This window comes from Dermacentor albipictus, chromosome 5 (assembly GCF_038994185.2).
Source record: "Dermacentor albipictus isolate Rhodes 1998 colony chromosome 5, USDA_Dalb.pri_finalv2, whole genome shotgun sequence".
NCBI lineage: Eukaryota > Metazoa > Arthropoda > Arachnida > Ixodida > Ixodidae > Dermacentor > Dermacentor albipictus.
This window is the reverse complement of record NC_091825.1, coordinates 154,325,580-154,337,774: the sequence shown is the minus strand read 5'-3', so window position 1 is coordinate 154,337,774 and position 12,195 is coordinate 154,325,580. Positions and strand designations below refer to the sequence as shown.

The window sequence follows — 12,195 nt, the reverse complement described above, 5'->3', positions numbered from 1 at the left end:
TCAGGTTAGTGAAATACAAAATCCGGGTACCGGTTATAAAAGAAAGTCAACAGAAACTGCTCGACCTGTACATCCATTTCCACCATAGTTAAGAAGATATATTTAAAGATGAAGTGTTAGTAACACAAGGACTGAATTGGTTCCCTTCTCTTATAATTTCAGGGAAATATGAATAGTTGAAGCAATTTGAGTTGAAAGTGTATTCATTAAGTGTTGTTGTTCTTGTTAGCGAAGCTCAATTGGAACGTGAAAGTTCTATACTGTTCTGCGATGCAGCTTGTTGCAGCTCTGCGCGGAGGCGTGCAAGGTGAACGCTTTCTCCGTCGCGTACGCGTACGCATACGAGTTGACGTCATCCGTCGTGGTGCGGAAAGTTTAATGGGAATTGAGCTACCCGCCGCGGTAGCCCATTGTCTATGACGCTGCGCTGCTGAGCTCGAGGTTGTGGGTTCGATCCTGGCAGCGGCGGCCGCATTCTGAAGGGCTCGGAATGCAAAAGAAAGACTTGTGTATACAGTGAACTGGGTGCACGGTAAAGAACCCCGGTAGTCAAAGTTAATCCGGAGCTCCCCGTTACGGCATGTTTTATAATCATATCGGGATATCGCAATAAAACCACGGTATGTAACTTCTAATTGAACTAAATATAGGACAATCAGTTATGCAAAATTACCTGCTGGCATCCCAATTTTTCTCTGATTACACAGTTAAAATAAATGCAAAGTAAGCCAAGGGCAGATGAATGTAATAGAAGCAAATAGACAGTATTCAAAATGATATTGAAAGGAGGCAGTGGAGGCCAGCCCATAATATGTGACGGACCTTCGGAGGGCAGAAGGTAGTCGAAGGGATGTCAAAGAAGGGCGGAGGCTGCGGAAGAACGCCTAAAAGAATTGTAATTCTTGGGTCTTTTTTCCCAAACAGTATCCATCTATGTATCGTGCATTTTCGTTAATACTGCGCTCCTTGTATTTTCAGGTCACGAAATGCATGCAGAATAAAGTGCCAGAAATGCCAGAAATAAAGAAATAAAGTGAACCAGAAATGCCAGAAATATAGTGCACAAGTTCTGTTTTCCTTAATGTGAACTTGGGTCTGGCCATCACAGGGTTACACAGAAAGTATTATCGTTTGAGTCAAGATGAGCCCCAACGCGTGTAATCATCTTTTAGGGTGAAGGCGACCGCAAGGTTGCGAAACGTGACATCAAAACAACCACACATGCTTTCTTTTGCTCTCGGTTGTTACTCACCAGCGACTGAAGGCTGAATCCCTGCAGCGACATGCCCATGATGATGAAGCAATTGCACCACACCACCATCCAGAGCCAAGCGATGCTGTCGTCGTCGCCAGTGTTACACTTGAACGAGGACTCGCGGTGCGTGAACAACTTTCCGTCGTCATCGCGGTAGATGCTCAGGAAAGTGCGGTGTCCGGACCACAGCGGACCGTGCGGATGGTGAGGCTCCTCCGAAGAAGGATCGCAGCCCGGTGGGGTCGGCAGGTCGGCGTCCCGCAGGCGAGAGCCGCCGTTGACGGCGCGACCGCCGCCGGCGGCGCCGGAGCTCTCTTGTCGCATGACGTTCTCGGCCGAACCCGCGATCGCCCGCAGATGCAGCTAGGCGACGCGTGGCTCCTCTCTCCTGCGCGTCGGGGAAACGTGCAGCGCTCGTTTGCAGATGCTTCGTTTCGGAATCAATGCGCACGAAACACCCATAGCTCTGGCTGATTACCAGTAATTCCCCAGGACTTCACCACTGAATTCGAGCGTCACAAGTAAAAGAGCACTTTGGTTCATGTGTGTATGTGTAAACTGCCGACGCCATATCCGTTACAGTTATTTGATAGGAGGTTTGATGTAAACAAGGCGAATTGCTTAACATTATCTTAACTGCCATCGAACACCTTCTTCTTTGAAGCTGCCACCCCCCATGTAATACCCCTCTCCAGGGGCATTTGAGGAATAAATAAATAAATAAATAAATAAATAAATAAATAAATAAATAAATTATAAAGCAGCGCGGACTAAGAAACTGAGTGATTCAAGAAAGAAAGAGACTTCATGTTTTCCCCCCTTTTACTAAACTTATTTCCCTTTATTTTTTTTTTCAATTTAGTATAGCTAACCGATCAGTACCAGCACAGACAAGTTGCTACAATTAGGCCTCCACAACACGATAGACGAGCTCATTGAAGCGCAATGTATGGCACAATATGAACGCCTCTCTCGGACTAGAGCAGGCAGATACATCCTAGAGAGACTAGACATAGGTTACCATACACAGCACGGTGTCAAGGTGGACATCCCGAGAGAGACGAAGGAAACAATGGTAATACCCCGAATACCAAAGAGCATGCACCCAGAACACAATAAGGATAGACGAGAGAACAGACCGAAGCAGATACAAAAGACATTCGGCAGCGACAAGGACGCAGTCTTCGTAGACGCGACTCGAAACAATCGCAGACGAGGGTTTACGGCAGCCGTAATCGATGGCGAAAAACAGTGCAAGACGTGCGCGACGATACGCACCACAAGTAACGACACAGCGGAAGACGTAGCCATAGCGCTCGCAGTAGCTCAGACTAACGCAACCGTGATAGTCAGCGACTCTCAGACGGCAATAAGAAACTTTGCCAACGACCAAATCTCCCCGGAGGCACTACGCATTCTTCTTACATGCAGGAGGTCAAAATTGGAAAAGAAAGGTGTACATCACATGGATACCCGCTCACACCATCGCGGAGGACGGCAACAACGAGGCGGCACACGACGCGGCTCGAGGGCACCGAGCCGCAGTCGCAAGTGACGCCCCGGCACCCTCTCGATGTGACGGTGCGGTAAATGAGTGGGCGTGGGAGAAGAGGATGACCACATATAATGAAATCACGAAACACTATAGGTTACAGCGGGGCATATTCCCGCGACATCATGCAAATTGGCAAAAAAAAACAGTCTCTCGCATGGCGGCAGTTACAAACTAGGACGTATCCGAATCGTGCGCTCTTGCACATCGTATATCCAGATATATATCAAACGGACAAATGCAACACATGCGAATCCAGAGCCACTCTGGAGCATACATTATGGGAATGCCGAGGGATACATAAAAATAACGAGAACGCGGCCTCTAGCAACAGCCTTCGCACGCGCTGGGGAGCCGCGCTGCTCAGCCCCGCCCTCGAGGATCAACTACGGGCCATCCAGCGGGCCGAGGATGCCGCCAGGACCCACGAACTCCTGGCCGCCTCCTTGGTGGGGCCTTTTGCTCTCCCCACCAACTCGCAGGACAAGCAATAAAGTTATTTCCTCCTCCTCCACCTAACGCAATTGTCATATATCATAACAAAATAGTTCTTGCTCAAAATGGGGGTATCTAAGTAATATATAAAGCATAAATCAAGCAGCGAACAAGTGGCAGGGTTTTGTTAGTCGAAAGAGGCACCAGCGCAACCGTAAGCATGTTAAGTGCGCGTAAGGTGCACAATAAAAGTATTGTGCACCTTCGTCACCAATGCAAGCGTGCGCCGCCAGTGCAGTCAGATGCGTCGCGAGTGTGTGACAGGAATTCAGACCGTTTCTGCACAAAACTGTTGCAATCCTCTGAAATGGAAGCAATGAGTTCAGAATTGCATTATCACCAGCTAGCGATTTCATCCCATCATTATACAATGCCTATTCTCAATTTGTGTAGCCTCTCCGTGCCCCGTTTCGCGCCGCTGAAGGGGTGTCGTTCTCGCTGACCGCGCCACATCTGTCTTCCATGTTGCACTGCCCGCAGCTATGCATTAGCGAACGCCGTTTCGCACCGTTGCACCTTGCTCATACGTTCGTCAGTGCCACCTTCTGCCCCCATATTACAGCCTGAGCGTGGCTTAGCTTTCCTGCATGACGAACGACAGATGCCGTGCTCTGCTGCAAACAACGACTTTATGTTTACTGTGTGCGTTTATTAATAGCTTTCGGAAAAGCTGCTGCATAAAAATCTTCTCGCTTATTTTTTCCTGGAGATTAGGACGGAAATATTAGGATAGAGTTCAGTCGCCTTGCCATAGTTGGCGTCAAAAGCCATTCAAACAAGTCTATCCAGGTGTATAAGATCACCATATCAGCCAGTACATCTATACGAGAGGGGGCGAGTAGTTTTATTATTATGTTTATTAACTAGAATCATTGCCGAGCACAAAAAAGGTTCCTTTTGGCTTGACAAGCATGCAACGAAGCTTCGCGCATGGATGATTGAAAAAAATTGTTGTAACCTAAATGAAAGAATTGCGTACATTCCGACGTTTCGAACGTTAGTTGTTGAGGCTTCAACATTCGAGCTATGTGTTTTTAGGGTTATTATATTGCGAGATTTAACCTCCCAAGACGTTTCAAGGGCTGTGAGAAACGCTCTAGTAGGAGCACTGGATTAACTTTCCCTACCTCTTTATTATTATTATTTTGCAGATTTTCGCCACAGCCTGAGGTTTATTTTCTGCACAGGTAGAGTGCTTTTCTGTACCTTGTTTTTAGTTTTCTAGTATTTTTTTTTTTGCCGCCGTCTGCTGACTGCCAAGTGTTAGTGTGCATTGTTGCGCTATTATGGGTGACGGTGATGAATGTATTGTGTGTCAGAAGGCGTTGCCTGATGATGGCCGTTATATTAGATGTATGGATTGCAAAGAGCCGTATCATTTGGGGCAGAACTGCTCTGGCATTGCTCCAAACACATTCAATACGGTGGGACCACAAAAACGAGAAGTCTGGGTGTGCAAAGCCTGCCGTTCTAACAAAAAACGTACTGGCTCCAGTTCGCAGTAGGTGCCACAACCTACGGACAGCTCTGACATGCTAGGAGCACTTTTAGCGGAGATAAAGGACATTAAACGAAATGTGGAATCGCTGCCAGAGCTCCACGCGAAGGTGGATTCCCTGCTTCTATCAAAGGCAGAGTTCACTAGGCTTTGTACAGTGGTTAATGACGTAGAGGAATCCGTGAAGTTCCTATGGGCACAATACGATGATGCGGTCGAACAACTTACAGCTGATAAAGAGGAAGTCTCGACTTGCAGGAAAGAAGTGCAGCAACTACAAGAAAAGGCGCTCGCCGAAGAATCATTGATTCATCAGCTATCACAAGGCCTAAATGATTCCGAACATAGCAGGAACGCCAACATTGAAATTCCTGTCTTGAAATTGAGAACAGATGAACACCTGACTGAGTTCCTTGATGAGCTGGCCGAGAAACTCAAGCTAGAGAAGCCTCACAACGGAGAAATTGTGGCTATCCACCGTCTTCAAGCAAGAAGCCATCTCCGCCGATCTTGGTACGATTCGCTTCAATTGCTGTTCGGGAACGCTGGTACGCAGCACGAGCCAAGCTCCAGAGCCTCTTTGAATCGGAATCATTGGGCCACCTGTATTTCAACGAAAATCTGTCACAGTTCAACAGGAGGTTATTTTGGTTAGCAAGGACCGCAGGAAAAAAGCAGGCTGCAAATTCATATGGGTAAGAGGCGGCAAGATCTTCGCAAAGAAAGACGAAGCAGCAACACTCATGCGAATTACTTGCGACTCGGACATCGATAAGATAAAATGACTGACCGATCATTACCTAGCCCACTAGAATTTCCAGCCTTCGCTAGGTTTAAGGCAAACTTTGGCCGAAACGAAGATCAAGAATCCACGTTGATAAACTTGAATGTTCGTAGTCTCCGCAAATATTGGGAACAATTCAAGGTTTTAACAGAAGAATCTATAGGTTTCGTTGATATATTTGTTCTCACCGAGATAAATGCACCACTATCCTGTTTAGATATGTTCGCAGTGAACGGTTATCGTGCCAGTCTTACTGTACGCCCTGTATACGCCGTGTAGGAGGGATCGCTATCCTTGTGAGTGAAAAATACGATGTTTCAGCAGTTGACATTACGTTTATGCATGCGGAATGTTTGGCCTTAAACGTGAATTTATTACACGCGGCTTTTACATTACTCGCGGTATCCGATCTAACGCTAACGCTAACCCGATCTCCTAAACGCACAAAGTTACTAATGTTTAAATTTCTAATCCGCCCTGTTCTTGATTATGCATCTGTAGTGTGGAGCCCGCATAAGCAGTTAGAGATTAACAAGCTAAAAGCAATACAGAAAAAAAGCTGTGCAATTTTTATGTCTTCGTTACGATCGCGACTTTTCGCCCTCTTCAACACTTTCTTCCTTGAACCTAAACACGCTCTCTTCTCGTCGTCGTGTCGAATCATTAAAATTCTTGCATTGCATCGTCAATTTTTTGGTTAGCCTCTCAAATGATAATCACATTAACTTCGCGCCTCACGAGAAGACATCATGACCTAAACTTGATACCCTACTACGTACGTACTAACATGTTCAAATTCAGCTTTTTTCCCCGCTCAATCGGAGACTGGAATTCATTACCTGAGTCCATTCGCTCATGCTCATCCCGAATTATTGCAACCGCCAACCTAGATGCATAATGGTGCTCACCCATGCCCGGCAGCATTTGTATAACTTCTTGTGTATTTTCCTTCATCAGTGTTCTTTTGTAAAAGTGTTCATTTGTGTTTACCGCTGTAAACTCCAATGCATTTTCTGTACCTTTTCTCAACCCACTCCTGCTATAGCGCAAATTGCGCTGCAGTATGTATAAATAAATAAAATAAATAAATAAAATATAGACCACCATCTGGTAGCATGACAAGGTTTGTAATTGAACTCGAGGAAATACTTCTCAAGTACAAAGAAGCTGAGTTGTTCTGCCTAACAGGGGATCGGAACATTGATATCCTAAGCACAAGCAGAATTTCTATTTCAGATTACCTATCTTCACTATCAGCACATGGAATTGAAAACGCGATCACTGCCGCCACGCGTGAATATTTCTTGAACGGTCGACAAGTTAAGTCATGTCTTGACCACATCGCTGTTCGTGCATCGAATCACACTTTGACCTCGTGTATCATTTCTCAGCGGCTGGCTGATCATTATTTAACCACCTGCCGTTTTTCTCCTCACTCCAAACCATCTGGAACTACTTCAAATTTCAGTGATGTTAATAAGATACACGTGACAATAACAGATGAAAGAAAGTTGGATGCATTACTGGCATCTTTTCACTGGGCAAGTTTAATTGCGGACGATCCAGCAGAGGTAGTTTACTCAAAGATGTGCCATAGACTTGACGAGCTCGAAAGAACTTGTACGCGAAAAATTATGCGTAAAAAAAAAAGGTGGAATCATGATTGGCTTAGCCCTGAAAGTTTACGGGCAATCGCGAACAGAGACTGATTTTGAAGACGTTCCAAGCATGCTCCTAAAAACGCAGACCTTCGCTCAGATTACAGAGCCGCCAGAAACGAAGTTGTGGCACTTATTCGATCAGCTCGACGGCTGTACTTTCAACAGCAGTTCAAACAAGCGTTTAAAAATCCTGCAAAGATATGGTCACTGATTAACCATATTCGTGGACAAGACAGGAATGTGCCCAGTTCTGATGTTTTACTAGAAGAGCCTGTTTCAAAAGCTGATAGTTTCAATAAGCATTTCACGCTCGCGGCGGAAATGGCAGCAGCTCGACAAGGCGTAAAATGCACTTTAAAAGAATCTTTGTCAGCCTCCGCATATCTTCCAAAGTTTTCAAAGGAAGATCTTGCCAGGTTAGTGTTTAGCTTGAAGCGGAGTAAGGCCGCTGGAACAGATAGCATATCGGCGGCATTGTTGCGACGGAATTTTGACTCTCTTTCGGACATTATGCTCTTTTCGATTAACGATTTCTTAGAACATGCCGTCTTGCCAGAAAATTGTAAGGCCGCTATTGTAAGACCACTGTTCAAGGGAGGTCAGAAGGATGCAGTTGAGAACTATCGACCGATCTGCTTTGCCAATCCTTTCCCAAATACTAGAGAAATTTCTATTTGAATGCAGGATGTCTTTCTTAAACAAATTTACTGTCTTTTCAAACCATCAATATGGCTTTATTTCATTTCATTTCATTTTATTACCTTAAAAGCCCCATAGGGGCATTACATAAGGGGTGGGCATACATGTATTTATTATACATCATTTTTAAAATCACAGAGCATAAGTAAAAATAACAGAGCATAAGTTACAACACACACGAAAATTAAGTACATAATTCCATCTAGTACACACATAGATAGCATATCCTGTTCATTTTTTATTCTAAAAAATGGTCTGTCAGTCTTTGCATGAATGTAGGTGCACAAGTTATGGCGGCAATTTGGTGGGGCAGGTTGTTCCAATCTGTTGCTGCGCGAAAGAAGAATGAGCCTGAAAAAGTGGTAGTATGAGTGCGAGGGCGGCCAACTTGGTACACGTGCCGAGTGCGATGTGATACACGGGCAGCGGGAATAATGTATGGTGGTTGATTAAGTGAAGTATGATAAAACTTATGAAAAAGAGAGAGAGTTGAGATGCGACGGCGATCAGCGAGTGTAACCAGTCCGGATTCTTTTTTCAGTGATGACACGCTGACATCATATGAATACGTTGAATGAATGAACCTTATGGCACGGTTTTGCACCGATTCAAGTGCGTTGATTAGATATGCTTGATGAGGGCTCCATACGGCACATGCATATTCGAGTTTGGGTCTGATTATGGTCTTGTAGGCTAGTAATTTCACATGCGTGGGTGCTTGCTTTAAGTTTCGTTTTAAGAAACCAAGAGATTTATTAGCAGATGAGATGACGTTAGTAATATGTGTGCTCCAAGTCAAGTCATTTGTAAGGGTAACACCAAGGTATTTATAGGACTGCGCAGTTTCTACGTCTACGTTATTTATTGTGTATGGGTAAGCTAGTGGGTTATGTCGGCGGGAGAATACCACTACTTTACATTTATTTGGGTTAAGTGTCATTAACCAGCAATCGCACCATTGTTGCAAGTGGTTAATATCCTCCTGAAGGGAGATTTGGTCAGACATGTTAGTAATTGCTTGGTAAACAACGCAGTCGTCTGCAAACATGCGAATGTTGCAGGATACATGCAGAGGTAAGTCGTTAATATATATTAAAAAGAGGAGAGGCCCAAGGACAGATCCTTGTGGAACCCCAGAAGTTACCGGTAGGGAAACAGATGGGCTGTTGTTAATAAGAACAAACTGTGAGCGGTTACTAAGGAAAGCTTCAATCCATCGCAATATATCGGGGTGCACGTTCGCTAGAGATAGCTTTAGTAATAGTCGTTGATGTGGTACCTTATCAAATGCTTTGGCGAAGTCTAGGAATACTGCGTCTGTCTGCTGGTTAGTATCTAGATTAGTGTGAAGATCATGAAGGAAAAGTGCCAATTGCGTCTCGCAGGAAAATCCCTTGCGAAATCCGTGCTGTGAAGAATGAAAAAAGTTTCCTACGTCTAAGAATTCCAGGAAGGGGCACCATACATATTCTCGAGGAATTTTCAGATCAGTTGTGCGCAGCATTTGAGGAAAACTCGTTTAGCTGCGCTGTTTTTTGATGTTAAGAAAGCTTTTGATAGGGTTAATCACGGTATTCTTTTCGGAAAACTATACTTACTAGGATTTCGAGGTCCCTTTTTTGCCGTTCTCAAGAATTTTTTGAGCGGTCGTTCTCAAATTGTTAAGCAACCAATCTCAATATATTAGCAGGCTGCCTGTGAAGGTTGGTGTATACCACAGGGATCCAGTCTATCTCCACTACTCTTTAATATATTACAAATGACTTCAGCTTAATAACTTCTAAGTGCTTAATATTTCAGTACGCGGACGACACTGTTTTGCTCACAAGACATATAAACTACTAGACAGCAGTTAATGTGCTGCAGGAAAACGTAAATCGTGCAATGAAATGGTTCGCTGAGAACAAAATTTCAGTGAACACACAGAAAACCAAAATAATATGTTTAGAAGTGCGCTAAAGACAGCCCTTATAGACACACAAGTATTTTTACATGATCATGATTCTCTTGTTGCAAACCCGTTGAATATGTAAATTCGTACAAATATTTCGGGGTGGCTTTCGATAGAAGTTTATCATGTCATGACCACTTGGCTTACGTTTGTGCCAGGCTACGGAAGGTTTCATGGCTGCTCTTTAATATCAAATCTTTGGCTCCAATGTATGATGTGAAAAAAAAGCATAATTTATGCACTTGCGTATAGTGTTCTTAGATATGGAATCACATTATTTGCGTCATGTCCTTCCCGTTGGCATTGCCGAATTGATAGCATCTTAAAAAAACATGTTAAAAGGCATTGCGTATAATTGTCATATCCCATCCGGGCTGGCCATTTCCCGGTTCTTGCGTCTTCATTCCGTTCTCTCTACGTACAAACAGTTGTTCATCGCCACTTTTTTAATTCAGACTTTTTAATTAGATATGATGCTAACCGTGAATTGCGAAAACCTATTCGATATTATGTACCGCGGAGCTTAACAAAGTATGGAAAGGCAAGACTGTGTGCTTATGTGCCTGACATTTTTAATGGCTTACCAAAAGAATTTTTTGCTGTAACCTCTATGCGGAACCTAAAAAAGCATTTGAGAACATTGTGTTGATTGTTGTATTCTTTTACGGTTGTGCTTAGAACTATGAGATTATATATTTTGAGTTTTGTTTCCTTAGAGTTAGCACTGGTGCCCTTGGTACTGGATTTGTGATTGCTTTGTTTTTCTATTTTTTCAGCTGATTATATTGTTCCTTTCAACCAATGTTTTGCTTGTTGCCATTTTTTTACCTCTGCCGGGCCCAGTCCTTCAAGCCTCCTGTTGGCTTTGACGGACCTGAACCTCTCTCTATTCCCTACAAAGTGGCAATTATTATTATTATTATTATTATTATTATTATTATTATTATTATTATTATTATTATTATTATTATTATTATTATTATTATTATTATTATTATTATTATTATACGTGCGTTTGTTCTTGAAATGTAGTTTCTGTGGCACAACACATAGTTATTGGATCGAGCGCCATTTCTAAACAGCCCAAAAGATAATGGTGGAAGCAGGAAGACTCCAACAAGAGATCGGTGGTCATAATTTTGAATATCGTGATCTTGTCACTTCAAATTAAGGGCCAAACAAACGCGAAATAGCCGAAGTGATAAGTCATTGTAGACACCGTATACTGTGCATATAGTCTGTGGTCGAAAGAATTAAGTTTCTGTCAACGATGTCCGTCTGAAATTTCATTGCATTCATTAAAGGGGGAGGGGAACGGATGAGTCCGACTTTTGTTTTTCGCTACCACATGAATTCAACAGTTAATGAAGCCAAGGGAGGCACATGGAAAATTATTGGTTGGTTTTATTTGAAGTGTAGGAATGAATGATAAGGTGATGGGAAATAAAAGTGGACGAAATAAAACAACTTCCCGCCGGTGGTAGCCGAACCCACAGCCCCCGCATTTAGTTTCTGGTAATGTACAGAACTGATACATTGATTTATAGTGCCGTTACGAGACAGCTAGTGACAGTTGCATGTCCTTCAAGATCGGTGTGGCGTGGAACAAACGTTCCGCAGCGTGGTAAGTACACGAACCAATCCGTCGGCTGCAACTCTTTAGCTGCTCATAATTTATATCGATCTCAAATGTCAGTGTTTCTATACCGTCCCACTATATAAGGTAAATAGTAGAACCTCTAGAACGAAAAGAACTCTTTAGATGCCTTTGTTGTGCCTTCAGCAACACATTGACGTGGCTTTGGGAATGAGCTTCTCAAACAGCAGATTTTTAGCTCGCCGTGGTTGCTTAGTAATTACAGTGTTGGACTGCTGAGCACGGAGGTCGCGGAATCGAATGCCGGCGACCGCATTTCGAAGGGGGCGAAGTGCGAAAACACCCGGGTAGTTAGATTCAGGAGTACGCTAAAGAACCCCAGGTTGTCGAAATTATTCCGGAGTCCCCCACTATACGGCGTGCCTCATAATCAGATGGTGGTTTTGGCACGTAAAACCCTGTAATTTTTTCGCGGTAGATTTGAACGTCGGCTTAGTTGGCGGAACAATGAAAGCGTGGGTGGCGCGAAATTACGCGCACTGCGTGGCTCTGTTCTCCTTGTCTACGTACACCATATGTACTGCCCTTACAATGCTTTCATTGCTGTGCAACAGGCGGGGTCGTTAACATACAGTTTTCAGCCCCTTTAATGCGTTCGCATTTTTCTGTGCATAATCTGGGCGTCGTTTCGAATACATTTCGC

At 43.8% G+C, this 12,195-nt stretch overlaps 1 protein-coding gene across 2 annotated transcripts in view; it reads right to left on the bottom strand.

The window, feature by feature from the left end:
- The window catches only part of LOC135902382 (MFS-type transporter SLC18B1-like), a 58,715-nt gene that overhangs the window by 33,472 nt on the left and 13,048 nt on the right, over positions 1–12,195 (bottom strand). For both annotated transcript variants that reach the window (XM_065432392.1, XM_065432393.1), the window contains exon 2: positions 1,253–1,643. In XM_065432392.1, coding sequence (XP_065288464.1) covers positions 1,253–1,579 — 327 coding nt within the window. In that variant the 5' untranslated portion in view covers positions 1,580–1,643. The remainder of the gene's footprint in view (positions 1–1,252; positions 1,644–12,195) is intronic.